The sequence below is a fragment of the Chanodichthys erythropterus genome, chromosome 17 (genome assembly GCF_024489055.1).
Source record: "Chanodichthys erythropterus isolate Z2021 chromosome 17, ASM2448905v1, whole genome shotgun sequence".
NCBI lineage: Eukaryota > Metazoa > Chordata > Actinopteri > Cypriniformes > Xenocyprididae > Chanodichthys > Chanodichthys erythropterus.
In genome coordinates, this window is record NC_090237.1 from 27,448,263 (window position 1) to 27,465,152 (window position 16,890).

The 16,890-nt window shown below is 39.2% G+C and overlaps 2 protein-coding genes across 4 annotated transcripts in view; one reads left to right on the top strand and one right to left on the bottom strand.

Annotated features, from left to right (window-relative positions):
* Positions 1–16,890, bottom strand: part of LOC137004672 (IgGFc-binding protein) — a 68,482-nt gene that overhangs the window by 40,570 nt on the left and 11,022 nt on the right. For 2 of the 3 annotated variants that reach the window (XM_067365234.1, XM_067365236.1), the window contains exons 2-5: positions 11,983–13,308; positions 11,834–11,885; positions 10,402–11,637; positions 7,656–7,993 (exon numbers count right to left, since the gene is read on the bottom strand). In XM_067365234.1, the coding sequence (XP_067221335.1) occupies positions 7,656–7,993; positions 10,402–11,637; positions 11,834–11,885; positions 11,983–11,988 (1,632 nt within the window). In that variant the 5' untranslated portion in view covers positions 11,989–13,308. Of the gene's footprint in view, positions 1–7,655; positions 7,994–10,401; positions 11,638–11,833; positions 11,886–11,982; positions 13,309–16,890 lie in introns of those variants that run through there. The other variant, XM_067365235.1, reaches the window with a different exon arrangement.
* si:dkey-262k9.2 (uncharacterized) overlaps positions 15,875–16,890 on the top strand; it is a 31,524-nt gene continuing 30,508 nt past the window's right edge. The window contains exon 1 of the mRNA XM_067365240.1: positions 15,875–15,993. Coding sequence (XP_067221341.1) covers positions 15,972–15,993 — 22 coding nt within the window. The 5' untranslated portion in view covers positions 15,875–15,971. The remainder of the gene's footprint in view (positions 15,994–16,890) is intronic.

A 16,890-nucleotide genomic window follows, 5' to 3' on the forward strand; every position in this document is an offset into this window, starting at 1 on the left:
GTTACTGATTTAACCCTTGTTCCCTGAGTAAGGAAATGAGATGCTATGTCAATAACGTGATGGGAACCCTCTGAATGATGTGTTCGTGAAGCACCTCTGTATCCAACCAATGAGGAAATGAGACGTCAGAGGCGGGTGACGTCACGGACCAGGAAACTATAAAGCATACCCAGAACAAAAAACGCTAGCTTCTGGAATATGTATGAAGCAAGACGCTCACAGGTATGCAGGGGGTACGGCAACATGACGTAGCGTCTCATTCCCTTACTCAGGGAACAAGGGTTACATCAGTAACCCGAGACGTTTCCTTTTGTGGGAACTATCAACGCTACGTCAATGACGTGATGGGAATGCTATCCCAACTACCCTGTATCACCAAGTACCTGTCTGTTATCTTGTAGACAGAACTGAGGACCCCGGAGAGGAGCCTACGTCCAGGTTGTAAAACCTAATAAATGTGTGCTGGGATGACCATCCAGCAGAACCACATATGTCATTAATGGATACTCCTGACATTAAGGCCTTTGAGGCCGCCATACCCTAGTAGAGTGGACACGGACAGCTAATGGAGATGGCTGTCTGGCCGCCTCATAAGCAAGTGAGATAGCCTCGACCACCCACTTGCTCATTCTCTGCTTAGATGCTGGGCCTCCTTTCTTATGAGACCCGTAACACACAAACAGTTGATCTGTTTTGCCCACCGGGCAGCTCTGTGGACATATGCATCTAAAGCCTTCACTAGGCAGAGCAGATTGAGTTTCTCCTGATCCAAAGTTGTAAATGGAGGAAGATAGAAGGCCTGAAGTACGATGGGACCTGGGATGTTGGTGGGGACCTTAGGCATATAGCCTGGTCTAGTGTGCAGGAACGCTTTGACCATTCCAGGTGCGAATTCCAAACACAAAGAAGCAACTGAAAGTGCTTGAAAATCTCCTATTCTTTTAAGAGATGAAATAGCCAGTAGAAATATGGTCTTTAAGGGTGAGGAATTTCTCTGAAACTTCCTCTTGTGGTTTGAAGGGAGCCTCAGCTAACCCTTCTAATACCACGGCCAAGTCCCAGGCCGGAGTCCTTGTACGTACTGAAGGCCTCAGCCTCAGAGTACCACGGAGGAAATGTATAAAAAGGGGGTCTCGACCTACCGAGGAATCCCCCAGAGGAGCATGGCCGAAATGGCCGCATACAACTTCCTTGTGGAGGGAGCTCTGGAGTGGAGTATGGTCTCCACAACCTCAGTTGGGAGACCAGCATCTATGAGCCTGGCCCCCTCAGAGGCCAGGCCCACAGTCTCCGTAGTTGAATTATCATGCTGCCCGCTTGAGACAGGAGGTCCTGCCTGAGAGGAAGCTCCATCAGGGAGCCATCTAGAAGTGACACTAGGTCTGAGAACCATATTTTGGTTAGCTAGTACAGGGCTATCAATATTAGACTGACCCCTTCCTGGCGTACTTTCTCCAGAACTCCCGGGAGCAGAGCGAACGGGGAAATGCATACAGACGCGGCCTCAGCCACGTCTGTACCATGGCATCCAGACCCAATGGTGCTGAATGAGATAGGGAGAACCACAGTGGACACTGGGTTGATTCCCCTGAAGCAAATAGGTAGATTTCAGCTCGACCGAAGTTTTCCAAAGTGAGCTCCACACCTCGGTGTGGAGACTCCATTCCCCGGGCCTCGGCCCCTGCCTCGAAAGGGCGTCTGCTCCCAATTTTGATGCCCTCAGGTCTGGGAGGAAGTATTTTACTGCAAGAAATACCGCCATCATTTCCAGCCGATTTATGTGCCAGGAACTCTGATGGTCCTCCCAGAGACCCTGAGCTGAGCGACCACTCATGATCGCCCCCCAGCCCGTGAGGGAAGCATCCGTCGTAAGCATTACGCGACGACGAGAAGTCCCCAACACGGGTCCTGGGACAGGAACCAAGGCTTTTTCCACATGACCAGAGCACGAAGGCATCGCCGCGTGACTTTGATCATGCGAAAAGGATTTCCCCTTGGAGAAAACCCCTTGGTCCTGAGCCACCACTGTAAGGGTCTCATGTGCAGAAGGCCAAAAGTTATCACGTTGGACACAGCTGCCATAAGACCCAACAGTCTCTGAAACTGTTTTACAGTGAGTGACTGGCCTAACTTCACCCCTTTCACGGCCCCGAGAATGGAACTCACACGAGCAGGGGATAAATATGCCTGTATCGTGGTGGAGTCCCAAACTATCCCTAAGTAGTTGGTAATTTGACTCGGAACCAGCACACTTTTCTTGGCATTGAGCCTCAGCCCAAGCTTCTTCATGTGCGACAGAGCAACATCTCGATGTTGAACTGCCAACTGTTCTGTTTGAGCTAGTATCAACCAGTCGTCGATATAGTTCAGTACGCGGAGGCCCTGGAGTCTCAACGGAGCCAGAGCTGCATCCACGCACTTCGTGAACGTGCGGGGTGATAGAGATAGGCCGAAGGGAAGAACCCTGTACAGGTAAGCTTTGCCCCTGAAAGCAAACCTGAGGAACTTTCTTTGTTGAGGATGGATGGATACATGAAAGTAAGCATCTTTCAGGTCTATCACAACAAACCAGTCCTCGGACCTGATCTGTGGGATAACCCTCCATCCTTCTTTGGAACAATGAAGCCTTGGTTGTAAAACCCTGACAGCTTGTTGGGAGGAGAACCCCTTCTATAGCTCCTTTTTGCAAGAGCGTCATAACCTCCTGTTCCATTACCAGAGACTGCTCGGGGGCCACCACTGTGGGAAGGACCCCATTAAACTGGGGCGGGCGAGACCCGAATTTGTAACCCTTTTCTATTGTGAGCAGCACCCATTTTGAAATATTTTGAAATATTCTTTTAAAGTTTCCATTCTGCCAGAAAATTTACTAAGGGAACCAGTCTCTCAAAACTGGCCTCTGGTGTTTTTTGAGCACTTGACTCGGCGCCCTGAAGCGGCAAACCGGCAAGGAACAGCCGAATCAAGTGATGACCGGCCCTCCTCGGAGGGTCGGTGGAGACCGCTGCGCCCTGAAGCACACTGGGTGGCAGGGTTAGCAGAACGGCCCCCTGAGGGTGCCAAAGAGGGATGGGTACCAAGTATTTTAATACCCAACCCTCTCTGGAGGGGGCTGCCCTCCAATGTCCCGTGCCACTGGCATCAGGACCTCTTCGAAGCCTTCTTGGTGATAATTACAGTCCGCAGATCTGTGTTACCCCACAAAGACTTCAGCTGTGTTGCCTGTCCCTGTCCCCAAGCTTTCTGCGGGGGACCAAGGGTGGCGACACTTTCTTTGGATGAACTGTCAGACCAGTGCCCTGAAACGGCGAACCGGCAGGGAACATCTGAACTGACCGCACTACAATCCTCCTCTTTCTTGGAGGAACACTGGAAACCACTGCGCCCTGAAGCACACGAGGTGGCAGGGTTGGCAGAACGGTCTCCTTTATTTTCTTTTAAATTCCTCAGAATTTAATGTATTCAATATTTCATTTAATCCTCAAATTAAATGTAGCCAGTTCTTATATAAATATATATTTTTTGAACAGACTGAATATATTTAGAATACAAAAAAGAATTATAGCTCGTAATAATTCGCAAGGTATTTTAGGGAAAGAGAGAAAGGGAAACTCCCGTCTACTCATATCCCTTAATATATATATATATATATATATATACACACACACACACACACACACACATATATATATACATATATATAATTACGGACACATGATATATGCGCAGCCTCGGCAAATGCAAGACCCCAGCCGTATTCATTCTTGCAGACATAATCTACGCACTGCTTCGGCAACGCAAGATCCGAGCCATATATTCTTTAATGAAAACTCAATCCACGCGCTGCCTCGGCAACGCGAGATCCGAGCCACATATTCTTTAATGAAAACTCAATCCAAGCGCTGCCTCGGCAAGCGCGAGATCCGAGCTTTGCGTTAGACTTTTATTCCCTCGAGAATAAAGCCAACAGGAGTGGAGCTACAAAACTCTTGCTAGTGCATACTTTTCTTCGGGACATTTTTATGAATGAACACTGTCACTGTCAGTTGTGAGCTGACGTGCATGCTCCACTCCCAGCAAACAACACATAAATCGCATGTATCCCAACTCGCTTTGTAGTGTAGCACAGGGGAAAACGTGATTCAAACTGCTGTTCACTATTGATTTGTTATAAACGTGTGATTTTGAAACACGATATGTGTGTGACTGTGAGGTGGCGATCCTCAGATCGATATCACAATATCCACCTCCTCAGAGCTGGACATGTGAGTATCGGTGCCTCAACCCGGGGGAAGAAACCGCAGAGCGTGCTTCCACCTGGGAGACGGCACTGAACCTGGCAGGTAAGGGCAGAGAAAGGGCGGCGTCCGTCTCTAACCCCTCTGTCAGATCCATCTGTGAACCCCACGAATGGAGCCTCCGCCCTGTCTCAGCAGAAGCGGGACCCGATCCGCGGGGAACACTGGATCACAGTGTCCTGAGAGTGAGTTTTTACAGTGCACACAGACAGCTAACTCGAGAACTGCCTGGGCATGCTCAACTCCCATTCAACTGCTGTTTCTCGCCATAATACGTGTCTTTTTTATATATAAATATATGGATTGGTGTGAGATACTCTTGTCCTCAGATGAAGAGATCGTGATCGTGACACCAAATAAGACACACAAGATACAGAGAGCGCTTGCTGAAGACAACAGAAGCTAGCGTTCTTTGTTCTGGGTATGCTTTATAGTTTCCTGGTCTGTGACGTCACCCGCCTCTGACGTCTCGTTTCCTCATTGGTTGGATACAGAGGTGCTTCACGAACACATCATACAGAGGGTTCCCATCATGTCATTGACGTAGCGTCGATAGTTCCCACGAAAGAGAACTTAACTCATTCACTGAAAATTATGCTTACCCTCTTCCTTCAATTGCAGAGATTCTAGAGTCCCTCGCTGGTTCAGTCATTTTTACAACCACTGACTTAAACAGTGGGTATTGGCAAGTAGCAATGGCCCCAGAGAGCAAGTTTAAAGGCCTGTACACACCGGGACGAATATTGCACGCGATTATTTAATATTGCGCCGACGTTTAACGCCTCGTGACTAAACAAAGGGTGCCAATGTGAGTGTGCACACCGACGCAAAAAACGCGAGGCATAAAAGCATTTTTTTTTTTTTAAAAAAGCCTCGGGTTCGTTTTTTGGCTTGACGCGCCACGTTAAAAACTGGCAGACCAATGAGAGTGGCGCTTTTGTTCATGTGCCTGAAGCTGCTGAAATTACAGTAAAACATGACTTGGTGGCGCTCAAGCACAAAACGGTCTTGCCGAGCACACATTGATACCAAGACGACGAAGAGAAAGTAAGTAGACGAGGAAGACCCCTACAAACTATCCCTGCGTCTCAAAACAGCTCCCTAGCTTCCTAGGTCGTGTATCAGTATACCGTGTAAATGAATGTGGCCGACTCCCTGATCAGTGCTCTGACTACTGAACTATACTCCCCTATAGGGAGCTGATTGAGATGCACGCTATGGGTGCTCTGTCACTTCTTGGCCACACCAATAGATGTGTATTATTTCTGTATTTTTACTGTTTATTTTTTTCTTTTACATTCAAGAAATATAGTTGAGAATGTCTATTTCATAAATATGTTTATTTGCACTACCGTCCACTTGCACTATACTGTCATTGTGACTTATTTGCACTACCGCTACTGACTACCATCTCTCATATATATATATGCCATTTTATATTTGCATGTTTATCTTCTTTAACTTTTTATTAATATCATAAATATGTTTATTTGCACTACCGTTAAGCACAAGCGCCACATACTGTCAGGGAGTGAATTTGCATGTTCACTTTACGCATCGGCAGTGAAAATCGCTTGAGTATGAACACGCTGGCGATAAACGTGTGCGATATTTGTCCCGGTGTGTACAGGCCTTAAGACTGCCTTCATAACCCCATCAGGCCTCTATCACGTTAATGTGATGCCCTTTGGGGTAAAAAATGCTCCAGCTACTTCCTAGAGGCTAATGGAGTTGATCTTGGGAAATTTAAGGGGTCAGTGTTGTCTTGTCTACATGGATAATGATATTATCATCTACTCCTCTTCTGTGTCCCAACATTTCTTAGACATGCAAAATGTGTTTAACGAACTACATCAAGCAGGTCTCATTATCAACATGAAGAAAAGCAAATTCTGCTTGGAGGAAAGCAAGTTTCTGGGACACATTGTGAGTACCAAAGGTTTCATTGCAGATCCTGGAATATGATCTTTCATTGCAGATCCTGGAAAATGCAGAGCATTCAGTCTTATCCAGTCCCCAAAAACATCAAAATGTTACAAAGGTTTCCTGGTTTGTCTGAATGACAGCATATGCGAGCAGAACATTAACTAAAGCAGAGACAAACTATTCTGCTACAGAAAAAGAGTGCCTCACTGTTGTGTGGGCCCTAGAAAAGTGGTAACACTATCTGGTACAAAAAATATTCACTGTGATCACAGATCATTCCACCTTGCAGTGGGTCCTGACTTACCAGAAAACCACAAATCATCTGTTAAGATGGGCCCTGAGGTTACAGAAATTTGATTTCGTTGTGGAGTACCGAAAGGGTAAGCTCAATGTTATTCCTGACGTTCTCTCCCGGATTCCTACCACCACTGGGTGTGTCCTGTTTTCTTCAAAGAAAGAGAAGGATGACCTTCCTTTCACTGCCAACCTCATTTAGGAAGGACAACACAAGGATCCTGAGATTGAAAAATTGTTTAAGGCAGTAGCAGAGGGAGACAAAGAAAAGGAGGAGAAATTTACGCTCTTGGAGGATAAGTTGTACAGAAATTGATTGATCGACAATTTCACTACCACATATACATTCCATCCTCACTTACCTTCCAGATGTTCGACGCTTACCACACAAATCCTCTCAGATCTAAGCTATCAAAGCTATCATTATTTTTAAATGCTGAGTGGGGTCTTTTTTTGTTTTAGTTTTTTGGTGACAGTTACTTAAACTGTCTGGTGTCCGGACTAAAACTTTAAATTATGTGGCAGCGCTACAAAGGTTTGGGCTTTATTAAGCTTAAATGCAGAGGACAAAATCCAGCGGGAACTGGAAAGTCAAGCGCAGTCCAACGTCTGCGGACTAATTTGCTTAATCTTCACAATATTTTAGACCAAGATGGAAACGCAGACAGCAACAGGTCTGGGGAAAAAGTTTTGGTGGAAATGCAGCTTAAGTGTGCAAACGACAATAATACAACAATCCAATAAGTCCCACTCTATTTTTTTTCTTGTTTGATAAGCCATCTTACTTGGATATATGGCAATGGGTAAAAAAAAAAAAAAATAATATATATATATATATAAAATATATATATATATATATATATATACATATATAAAAAAAAAAAAAAAATATATATATATATATATATTATGAAAACAACTCCTGATCTCAATTTTGCTTCTTGAGGGGTTTAGATGTTTAGATATTTTTTACTATAAAATAACACAAAATTATTTAATATTTCTTGCAACATATTATATGAGTTCTATGCTATTATTCTCACATGAGACAATACTGTCAATATTGTTGAGATTTCTAAAAAGTTTAGCACTAAATCTATGCAATTACTATGACTTTTTTTCCAGAAAAAAAATTACCCAGACTTTTCCAGGATCAGAACCTTCAACTCTGATGGTGATACCGCCAATATTCACAATTACAAGTGCCACATAGGAGACTCTCGTGTCACCGCGGTTTTCATTTTTAGCCAGGACTTCGAAAGCTGGAAGACTGTCATTTTTCTGACAGTTCCTGGTGACAACATAAGTGCAAGTGCCCATGAAGTCAAAATAACGCTGGTCAAATGTGCTGTAGTGAGGGTCGCCCATAGCCCAACACATTCCAAATGGTTTCTTCACACAGGTGGGTAAGGGACCCATCATCTGGCACTCCTCATCCGGACCACAGTCGATGCTGAAGCAAGAGCGAGGCACAACTACAACACATGGAGAAAACAAAATATATACATGATGCTTAAAGGATTAGTTCACTTCAGAATTCAAATTTCTTGATAATTTACTCACCCCCATGTCATCCAAAATGTTTATGTCTTTCTTTCTTCAGTCAAAAAAAAAAAATTAAGGTTTTTGAGAAAAAAATTCCTGGATTTTTCTCCATATAGCAGACTTCAATGGCTACGGATGGCTTAAAAGTCCAAATTACAGCTTCAATGCAGCTTCAAAGGGCTCTACATGATCCCAGCTGAGAAATAATGTTCTTATCTAGCAAAATGTTCAGTCATTTTATATATAAATATATGAAGAGTTTTTTTAATTTTTCAAAAATCTTGTTTTTTGGTTGTGCATTCCAATTAATATCAATTCAACTGCAGTTGGTTTGTTTTGATTTAAACCTTCATAACTTAAAAAATACAGCTAAGTAGCACCATAAAACAAAATAATAACATGATAACATAATAATAAACATGTTTTGACAAATGTTAAAAACGGAGTTATCTCGTTTTGCAACGAAACTCTTCATATATATATATATATATATATATATATATATATATATATATATATATACAGTACAGTCCAAAAGTTTGGAACCACTAAGATTTTTAATGTTTTTAAAAGAAGTTTCGTCTGCTCACCAAGGCTACATTTATTTAATTAAAAATACAGTAAAAACAGTAATATTGTGAAATATTATTACAATTTAAAATAGCTGTTTTTTTATTTGAATATATTTCACAAAGTAATTTATTCCTGTGATGGCAAAGCTGAATTTTCAGCATCGTTACTCCAGTCTTCAGTGTCACATGATCCTTCAGAAATCATTCTAATATGCTGATTTGCTGCTCAATAAACATTTATGATTATTTTCAATGTTGAAAACAGTTGTGTACTTTTTTTTTTTTTCAGGATTCCTTGATGAATAGAAAGTTCAAAAGAACAGCATTTATCTGAAATACAAAGCTTCTGTAGCATTATACACTACCGTTCAAAAGTTTGGGGTCAGTAAGAATTTTTATTTTTATTTTTTTGAAAAGAAATTAAAGAAATGAATACTTTTATTCAGCAAGGATGCATTAAATCAATCAAAAGTGGCAGTAAAGACATTTATAATGTTACAAAAGATTAGATTTCAGATAAACACTGTTCTTTTGAACTTTCTATTCATCAAATAATCCTGAAAAAAAATATTGTACACAAATATTTTGTACAATTGTACACATTAAATGTTTCTTGAGCAGCAGATCAGCATATTAGAATGATTTCTGAAAGATCATGTGACACTGAAGACTGGAGTAATGATGCTGAAAATTCAGCTTTGCCATCACAGGAATAAATTACTTTGTGAAATATATTCAAATAGAAAACAGTTATTTTAAATTGTAATAATATTTCACAATATTACTGTTTTTACTGTATTTTTAATTAAATAAATGTAGCCTTGGTGAGCAGACGAAACTTCTTTTAAAAACATTAAAAATCTTAGTGGTTCCAAACTTTTGGACTGTACTGTATATATATAATTATATAGTTAAACACAAATACTCGTCTTGCACTAGCTCTGCAATGTGCCACATATTACGTAATCATGTTGGAAAGGTCACGCGTGACCATAGGCATAATTTGTGGGAGGGACAATATTGTTCCCACCACTTTTTAAAACATCTTGCAGCCCTTTGAAGCTGCACTGAAACTGCAATTTGGAACTTCAACCTGTTGGAAGCCGTCAAAGTCCACTACATAGAGAAAAATCATGGAATATTTTCCTCAAAAACCGTAATTTCTTTTTGATTGAAGAAAGAAAGACAAACATCTTGGATGACATAGGGGTGAGTGAATTATCAGGAAATTTTAATTCTGAAGTGAACTAATCTTTAAGTAGCAAAGTGAGTTAATTAAGAGATTACTACAGTTTTAGCAAAGTAATTAAGACTGCTGTGTCAGCTATTAAAAATGCATTATTGGACCATACAAGTGACATTATTTGCTTAAAGGTATAATTCACCCAAAAATGAAATTTCTGTCATAATTTTCTCACCCTCAAGTTGTTCCAAACCTGAGTTTTTCTTCTGTTGAACACAAAAGAAGATATTTTGAGGAATGTTGGTAATCAAACAGTTGACAGTAACCATTGACTTCAATAGTATTTTTTTTTTTTTTTCTGTACAATGGAAGTCAATGGTTACCGTCAACTGTTTGATTACCAACATTCATCTGCTTGTGTTCAACAAAAGAAAAACTCATACAGGTTTGGAACAATTTGAGGGTGAGTAAATGATGACAGAATTTTCATTTTTGGGTAAACTATCCCTTTAAGACTGGCTATACTGCATTAAACGTAATGGTTTTTTAAACAAAAGGAGGAATGTGTTTAATTGTGACATACCTGGATCAATGCATGGGGCTGGGGCGCCGTAACCATTCCCTTGGTCTATTCCCACACTATAGACCCCAAAAGAAGCACTTGCATGGATTACTTTGTGCCCACCTGCCCCAGGTTGGTAAACCAGCTCAGTCCAGGAGTACTCGCTGTTTTTGATGACCCTCCACTGAATTTTTCCAGGTAAAGCCAAGCTATCAAAAAGAATCCCTGCTTGTTCATTGGTCCGAACAATCAGGAGGGCTCGGTTGTCAAAGCCAGCTATCCCATCAAGTGTGTACGACGAACAGAAATTGTTGTTGGGCAGAAGATTTACAAGAAACGGGTCGTGTATCACATTATAGGATGTTCGCATACCATTAAACAGAAAAAACACCTGGATTCCGCTCTCAGCAATGATGTTAAGACCATCTGGAAACTGGATTTTGTACTCTATGATCATACCACGCTGGAGCACATCATTTAATGTAGTATGGCCAAACTGAACAATTACATTCGTTGACTGTGATGCCTGGATATAGACGCTGTCAAACTGGCTCTGGATGCTAAACGGAGCCACCAGGAAGTGAGTTCCCCATCTTTGCACCGGCAGGAGTTGCTCATAAACGTGATTGCACTTAGAGAAGCGCCACGTGCACATGTGGCCCGAGTACACGGCGATGGGAAGTTGCGAGGAAATGCGGGTTCCTGTCAAGTCTCCTTGGCTTTGAATTTGTATATTTTCTAAAGGACCCATCACCACAGCTAGTTTACTGCCGACACCATACAAGCGGCCTTCAAACCGGACCGCCGCTCGAAGGAACACTTCCACCGTGTTCTGCTCTTTACCATTGACAAGCACAAACTCCTTCAGCATGGATGGAGGGGAGTTAGTGGGGGTGAACACAAAATATTCAGTGCCCCATTCGCTCATAGGGTAGACCAGGGATGTATCCGACGTGTATTGTTTCGAGTTTAGTGAGGAAACCGTTATGTCATCGGATGCTTGAATGAGGGCAGTATTGCGGGACCTCCTGGTACCAGACAGCTCAACTTCTTTGGGGAGGGTCACAGTGATGCTCTGACCTGCAATCATTTGCACCTCCTGGGTGAATCGAAGACCTGGTATGCTGACCTGCACCAGGCAATCAGAATTCACAGAGGTGATATAAAGCTGAAAGAGTGGCAAATCAAAAGGGGATACATAGTTTTGCATAAATGCAGTGGCAAATTCTTGTCCTGCAGATCGAGCCTGGCATCCATCTTTAAGAGGTCAAGAGAGAAGGATTGAGAGAATTAATTCCTCACATATAAGATATTTGTAACCAGACATTGTTTATCATTTAAATTTAAATAATTTTAATTCATTTATATATCCTGAAATGTGCTTCCATAACAGCTATTTTCATATTAAAAATGTAAAATTTCATTTTAAAATCCAAAAGATAAAGAGCCTTACCCCAAAACAGAAATATCACAAAAACCAGTAAAAGTTTTGCTCCCATGATTAGCTGTAAATAAATGTGTCAAATTAATAAAGAAGTAGTAAAATTCAACATGAAAAATATTAAACATGGATGATTGAAATAACTATTTAATGATGCTTACCTTCATGGGAATCAAGAAATATACAGTCTATCTTATGCAGCCTTTTAAATACCTATTATCCCCATCTCAAAACCAATCAGAGTTTAGATCCTGGAACTAGGGACACGACCCATTTAAAAGGATCCATTTTCTCCCCCAGGACATGAATAATAATATAATTTCCACATACAACAAACATACAACCTTTACAAACATTTAAAACAATCTATGTTTGACTTCTAGCACATAACAAATTATGTAAATAGTCATACAAACAATTTATACGTAAAATGAAATACTCATATTGCAGTAATTGTAATTTAGCAAATAAACAAGTCAGCAAAAAAATTGAGAACGCTTTTCAAACTACGCAAACAAAGCGCTATTTAATCCTGAAACACTGTATGAGTTTGTGATGGTAAATGATGAAAATGATGGTATGCATTACGTAGTTTGAGTTTTCATCAGCATAATAAACTGGTTCTGATTCACCAGCTCAGTACAACACCCTCTACAGCAATCTGTCTCAAGTCTGTGATATTCCTGAAGGATCTGTACAGCATTAACATGAATCCTTTCTAACAATCGTTGATCAAAGCCTGCAAACAAGTCTGGTAAAACATTGGTTAATGACAGAAATGAACAAGCATAAATTTTTAGCCTTTACTTAAAAAGGTGAAGAAAGTTAAAGGGAAATTTGCGGGAAGTCTGGCCATATGCCACAGGTTATTACAGACATAAAGTCTGGGAAAAGACAATCCACATGGGTTTTGAACATCAGAAAAGCCTGCAAACTTTACAAACACTATTATCAGACCACACAAGATAGGACGTCAAGATTGTAACCATGAAACTTCCTGCCCAGTTAGATTTAGTGCAAAAAGATATTCCCAGAGAGATGCATGGCAAAAGAGAGAGATTAAAAAAACACACCCCGCAGTGAAGACAGACAGAAGGAGAGGAAATAAACAGTTAACACTTTAGTTCACAGGTTTCAGTTGATTTACAATGGAGTCCCATGAGGCCAGAGGAATAATGGAATGAACATCACTGTACATCTCACCCTCATTTACAAAAAAAAAAGCATGGTGAAGCACGTAGTGAATAATGCATTACACCAAGCTCAAGAGGACAGCAGCACCCACCACTAAAACCAATTCATGTACAGATTTAATGATAAAGCGTCTTCTGAAGCATCACTTGCTCGTGTTGCAGTTTCTTTGCTAACTCACTCACTGCTTTTATTCTGCAAAAGTCTAGCAGTCAAAGGAGTTCCTACCCATTCAAGCAGATGGCCATTCACTCATGTGCCACTCTCTGGGCTACTACGCCTTCCTTCAAAGAGATCTGATGAAGAAAAAGTCAATGGTGCTCTCCTGTAACACTATTCATTAGTTTTAGATCCCATTATATAACAACAAAGAATGATTATATCTTATGTAGAAAGAAAATACTACAACAGTATACACATTTTTGGAGACCTGTGCTGTAGTTGTGATCACTTTCTGATAGAAGAGGTTTATGGTTCTGAGCAGGAATGTTCTTGATCATTGTTATTGCCACAGTATTCTTAATTATGCATAGAAACTATTGTTAATTAAAAAAAAAAAAAAATGTTTTTAAAAGAAGTCTCTTGCTGCTTTTTTACCAATCAAAACGTCAGTAAAATATTGTGAAATATTTCTACAATGTAAAACAACTGTTCTATTTTTAATGTAATTTATTCCTGTGATGGTAATGCTGAATTTTCAGCATCATTATTCTAGTCTTCAGTGTCAAATGATCGTTCAGAAATCATTCTAATATGCTAAATTGTTGCTTAATAAACATTTCTTATAATTATCAATGTTGAAAAAGGTTCTGCTGCTTAATACTTTTGTGAAACTGAAAATGATACTTTTTTTCCGGAAATTCTTGGATGAATTGCAAGTCCAAGAGAACAGTAATTATTTGAAATACAAATCTTTTTAACATTATAAAGTTGTCACTTTTGATCAATTAATCAAGAAAAGTATTAGGAACATTAGTTTATAAGCTGGTTCTCCTCAGTCTTACCTCCATATTTGATGGATCTGTGATCCTCTGACAGAACACAGCAAAGCTTCCCTTATGAAAAAGAAGGGCTAAAGTTTAAGTTTATTTTATACTTAAGTAATGTTCAGATATATTTTAAGTATACTTTATGTACTGCTTGGGGCTAAAATAGTCCAATTTAGTATATAAAAAGTATAAGTGTAACACTAGTAAACTTTAACTTTAATACAACTAGTTCACAACTGTTTCTCATTTGTACTGCATCTGTACTACAAGTGAACATAAGTAATAGTTTAGTAGTTTTATACTGCAAGTATACTTACTATAGTAAATAAAACTATAGTTTTATTTAAGTGAACATAACATCATACTTATAGTTTACTATTTATATATTATTTTTGCACTTTAGATATACTACTATGTTCCTGTTTTAGGTAATATTTTATAATTCTTGAAATATACCTTTAACTGAACTTTAACTATTTTTATCACTTGAACGTGGGTAAGTTTCATTTAAAAAAAAAAAAAAAAAAAAGCAACATTTTAAACAAAAAGCTGAGAAAATTGCATTATTCTCAAAGACTTCCGATGGGATTCGGAACAATGATCAAAATAGATGGAGTAGATCAAGGTCAACAATACGCCCACGCCCAAAGCTTCACAGTCCTATAGCTCGTCTTGGGTCGACATTTTATTCATTAACATCAGGCAGTTTTGATTTACATGCTGTTTAATGTTTGATGATCAGGTTATTTTACAATTTCGTGAGCAATCTTCTATCACTTGTTTCAGCTTCTTCTTGTCCATAAGGGTGTTGTCTATGCAAAAATGCATTTAAAAAGTAGTGCCCAGGCGTGGGAACGAAAATCACTTTCTAGCCACTTTTTCCTAGTTCACCTTATGGCCTAGTATTTTTGATCCGGAGATTCTGTACTTTATCAGAAGATGTGTAATAGCGCCCCCTACCATAAAACTGTGAAAACACTGATAGCCTGAAAATTCATTCAATGGAGGGGAAAAAGTAGATTTGAAGTGAATTCTTATGTACACTTCCAGTCAATGCAGATACTCAGAATTATGAACATATCTGTTTTCTTTATAAATCAATATTTTATAACAATGTAAGTTTATAAGACAGTAAATAATAATAATAATAATAATAATAGGCTACTCAATCAAAAGATTAAACACAACTACAAGCCAAGTATACTTAGAATACTTAATTATACTTATAGTATAGGCCAAATATACTTAGACATTTCTGTCAGTATAAGTTAAGTATAGGCCTACTTAAGGGCAATTTCTAAGCATATTTCTGAGAAGTAAATAAAAAGTAGACTAAAATTATTTTATTATTTTTAGTTTAAAAGAAGTATACTTATACAGCACACTTCTTTTTCATAAAGATTTGCATAAAAAGGAACATACCAGAGGTGGGGGACTCGAGTCACATGACTTGTCTTGAGTCTGACTTAAGTCACACATTTTAGGACTTGAGACTTGCTTGTGACTTGCACATGTGTGACTTATTCCCACCTCTGTAACATACTACCAGTACTTAAAATGAACTTAACACACATAAAACTATTTTATTTTAGAGTAAAGAATACAGACTTATTATAGAAAATCCAAAATTGTGTTCTTTTTGTTTCTTTAATTGGTATTTGTTATTTCCTGTAGCTTAAAAAAAAAGAGAAAAGAAAACTGTGTTTTAACAGTGCAGAAAGCTGCCATTTCCTTGTGCAAAATCATAAGCAACCTTACCACTTCCTGTAGTTTGTCCTCTGGGGCTTGACATTTTCACACACTGCTATCGGTCTACAGGAAAAGCTTCTTTCTCTGACCTTTCTACACACACACACACACACACACACACACACACACACACACACACACACACACACACACACACACACACACACACAAACAAATTGCATGCAATAGCCAAATGACGGTTCTGGGTTTTCCACAGTTTGATGTCATCGAAAGCATCAGTGGGTAAGTGAGGAAAGCATATTCTTACTAATTAACAATGTTTGTGTTGTTAATGCTATGTAAATCACAGTGTTCTATCACAGTGATAAAACACAGCAGGGTAAAGTAAACATACAGTTAGGCTATTAAAATGTGTATTTAAAGGCTGTTCAATAAAAACCAATGTAAATGCGGTGCAAATATATAGTCACACTAAATACTTGAAGAGTTTCGTTGCAAAACGAGATAAATCCGTTTTTAACATTTTTGTCAAAACATGTTTATTATTATGTTATCATGTTATTATTTTGTTTTATGGTGCTACTTAGCTGTATTTTTTAAGTTATGAAGGTTTAAATCAAAACAAACCAACTGCAGTTGAATTGATATTAATTGGAATGCACAACCAAAAAACAAGATTTTTGAAAAATTAAAAAAAATGGATTTATCTCGTTTTGCAACGAAACTCTTCAAAGAGTCTAATCCTCCACACAGCTCTCAATACATGGTGTAATACTGCCATCTAGTGGTTATATATATATATATATATATATATATATATATATATATATATATATATATATATATATATATATATATATATATATATATATATATACAGCTCCATTTAGGCACTATTGGCTGCTCTGTGCTTAACAAATAGATGCCAAGATAAAATTGCTAATCTAAATACTTGTCGTCAATAATGGCTGTGCATTAAGAATGCATTGCACAAAGCTGCCAGGGCTCACATCTGAATATGAATAGCCCGAACTCACAGCTTACTGGCATTTACTCTGCACTAGTGCCATCAATATCATCTTATAGAGGCTTCCTTTGACATGGTTTCATTTGGCAACAGGCCATGTATAAGTAGTTCAATATTCCGCAATTAATGCATCAAACTTGCTGCGGGTTGCA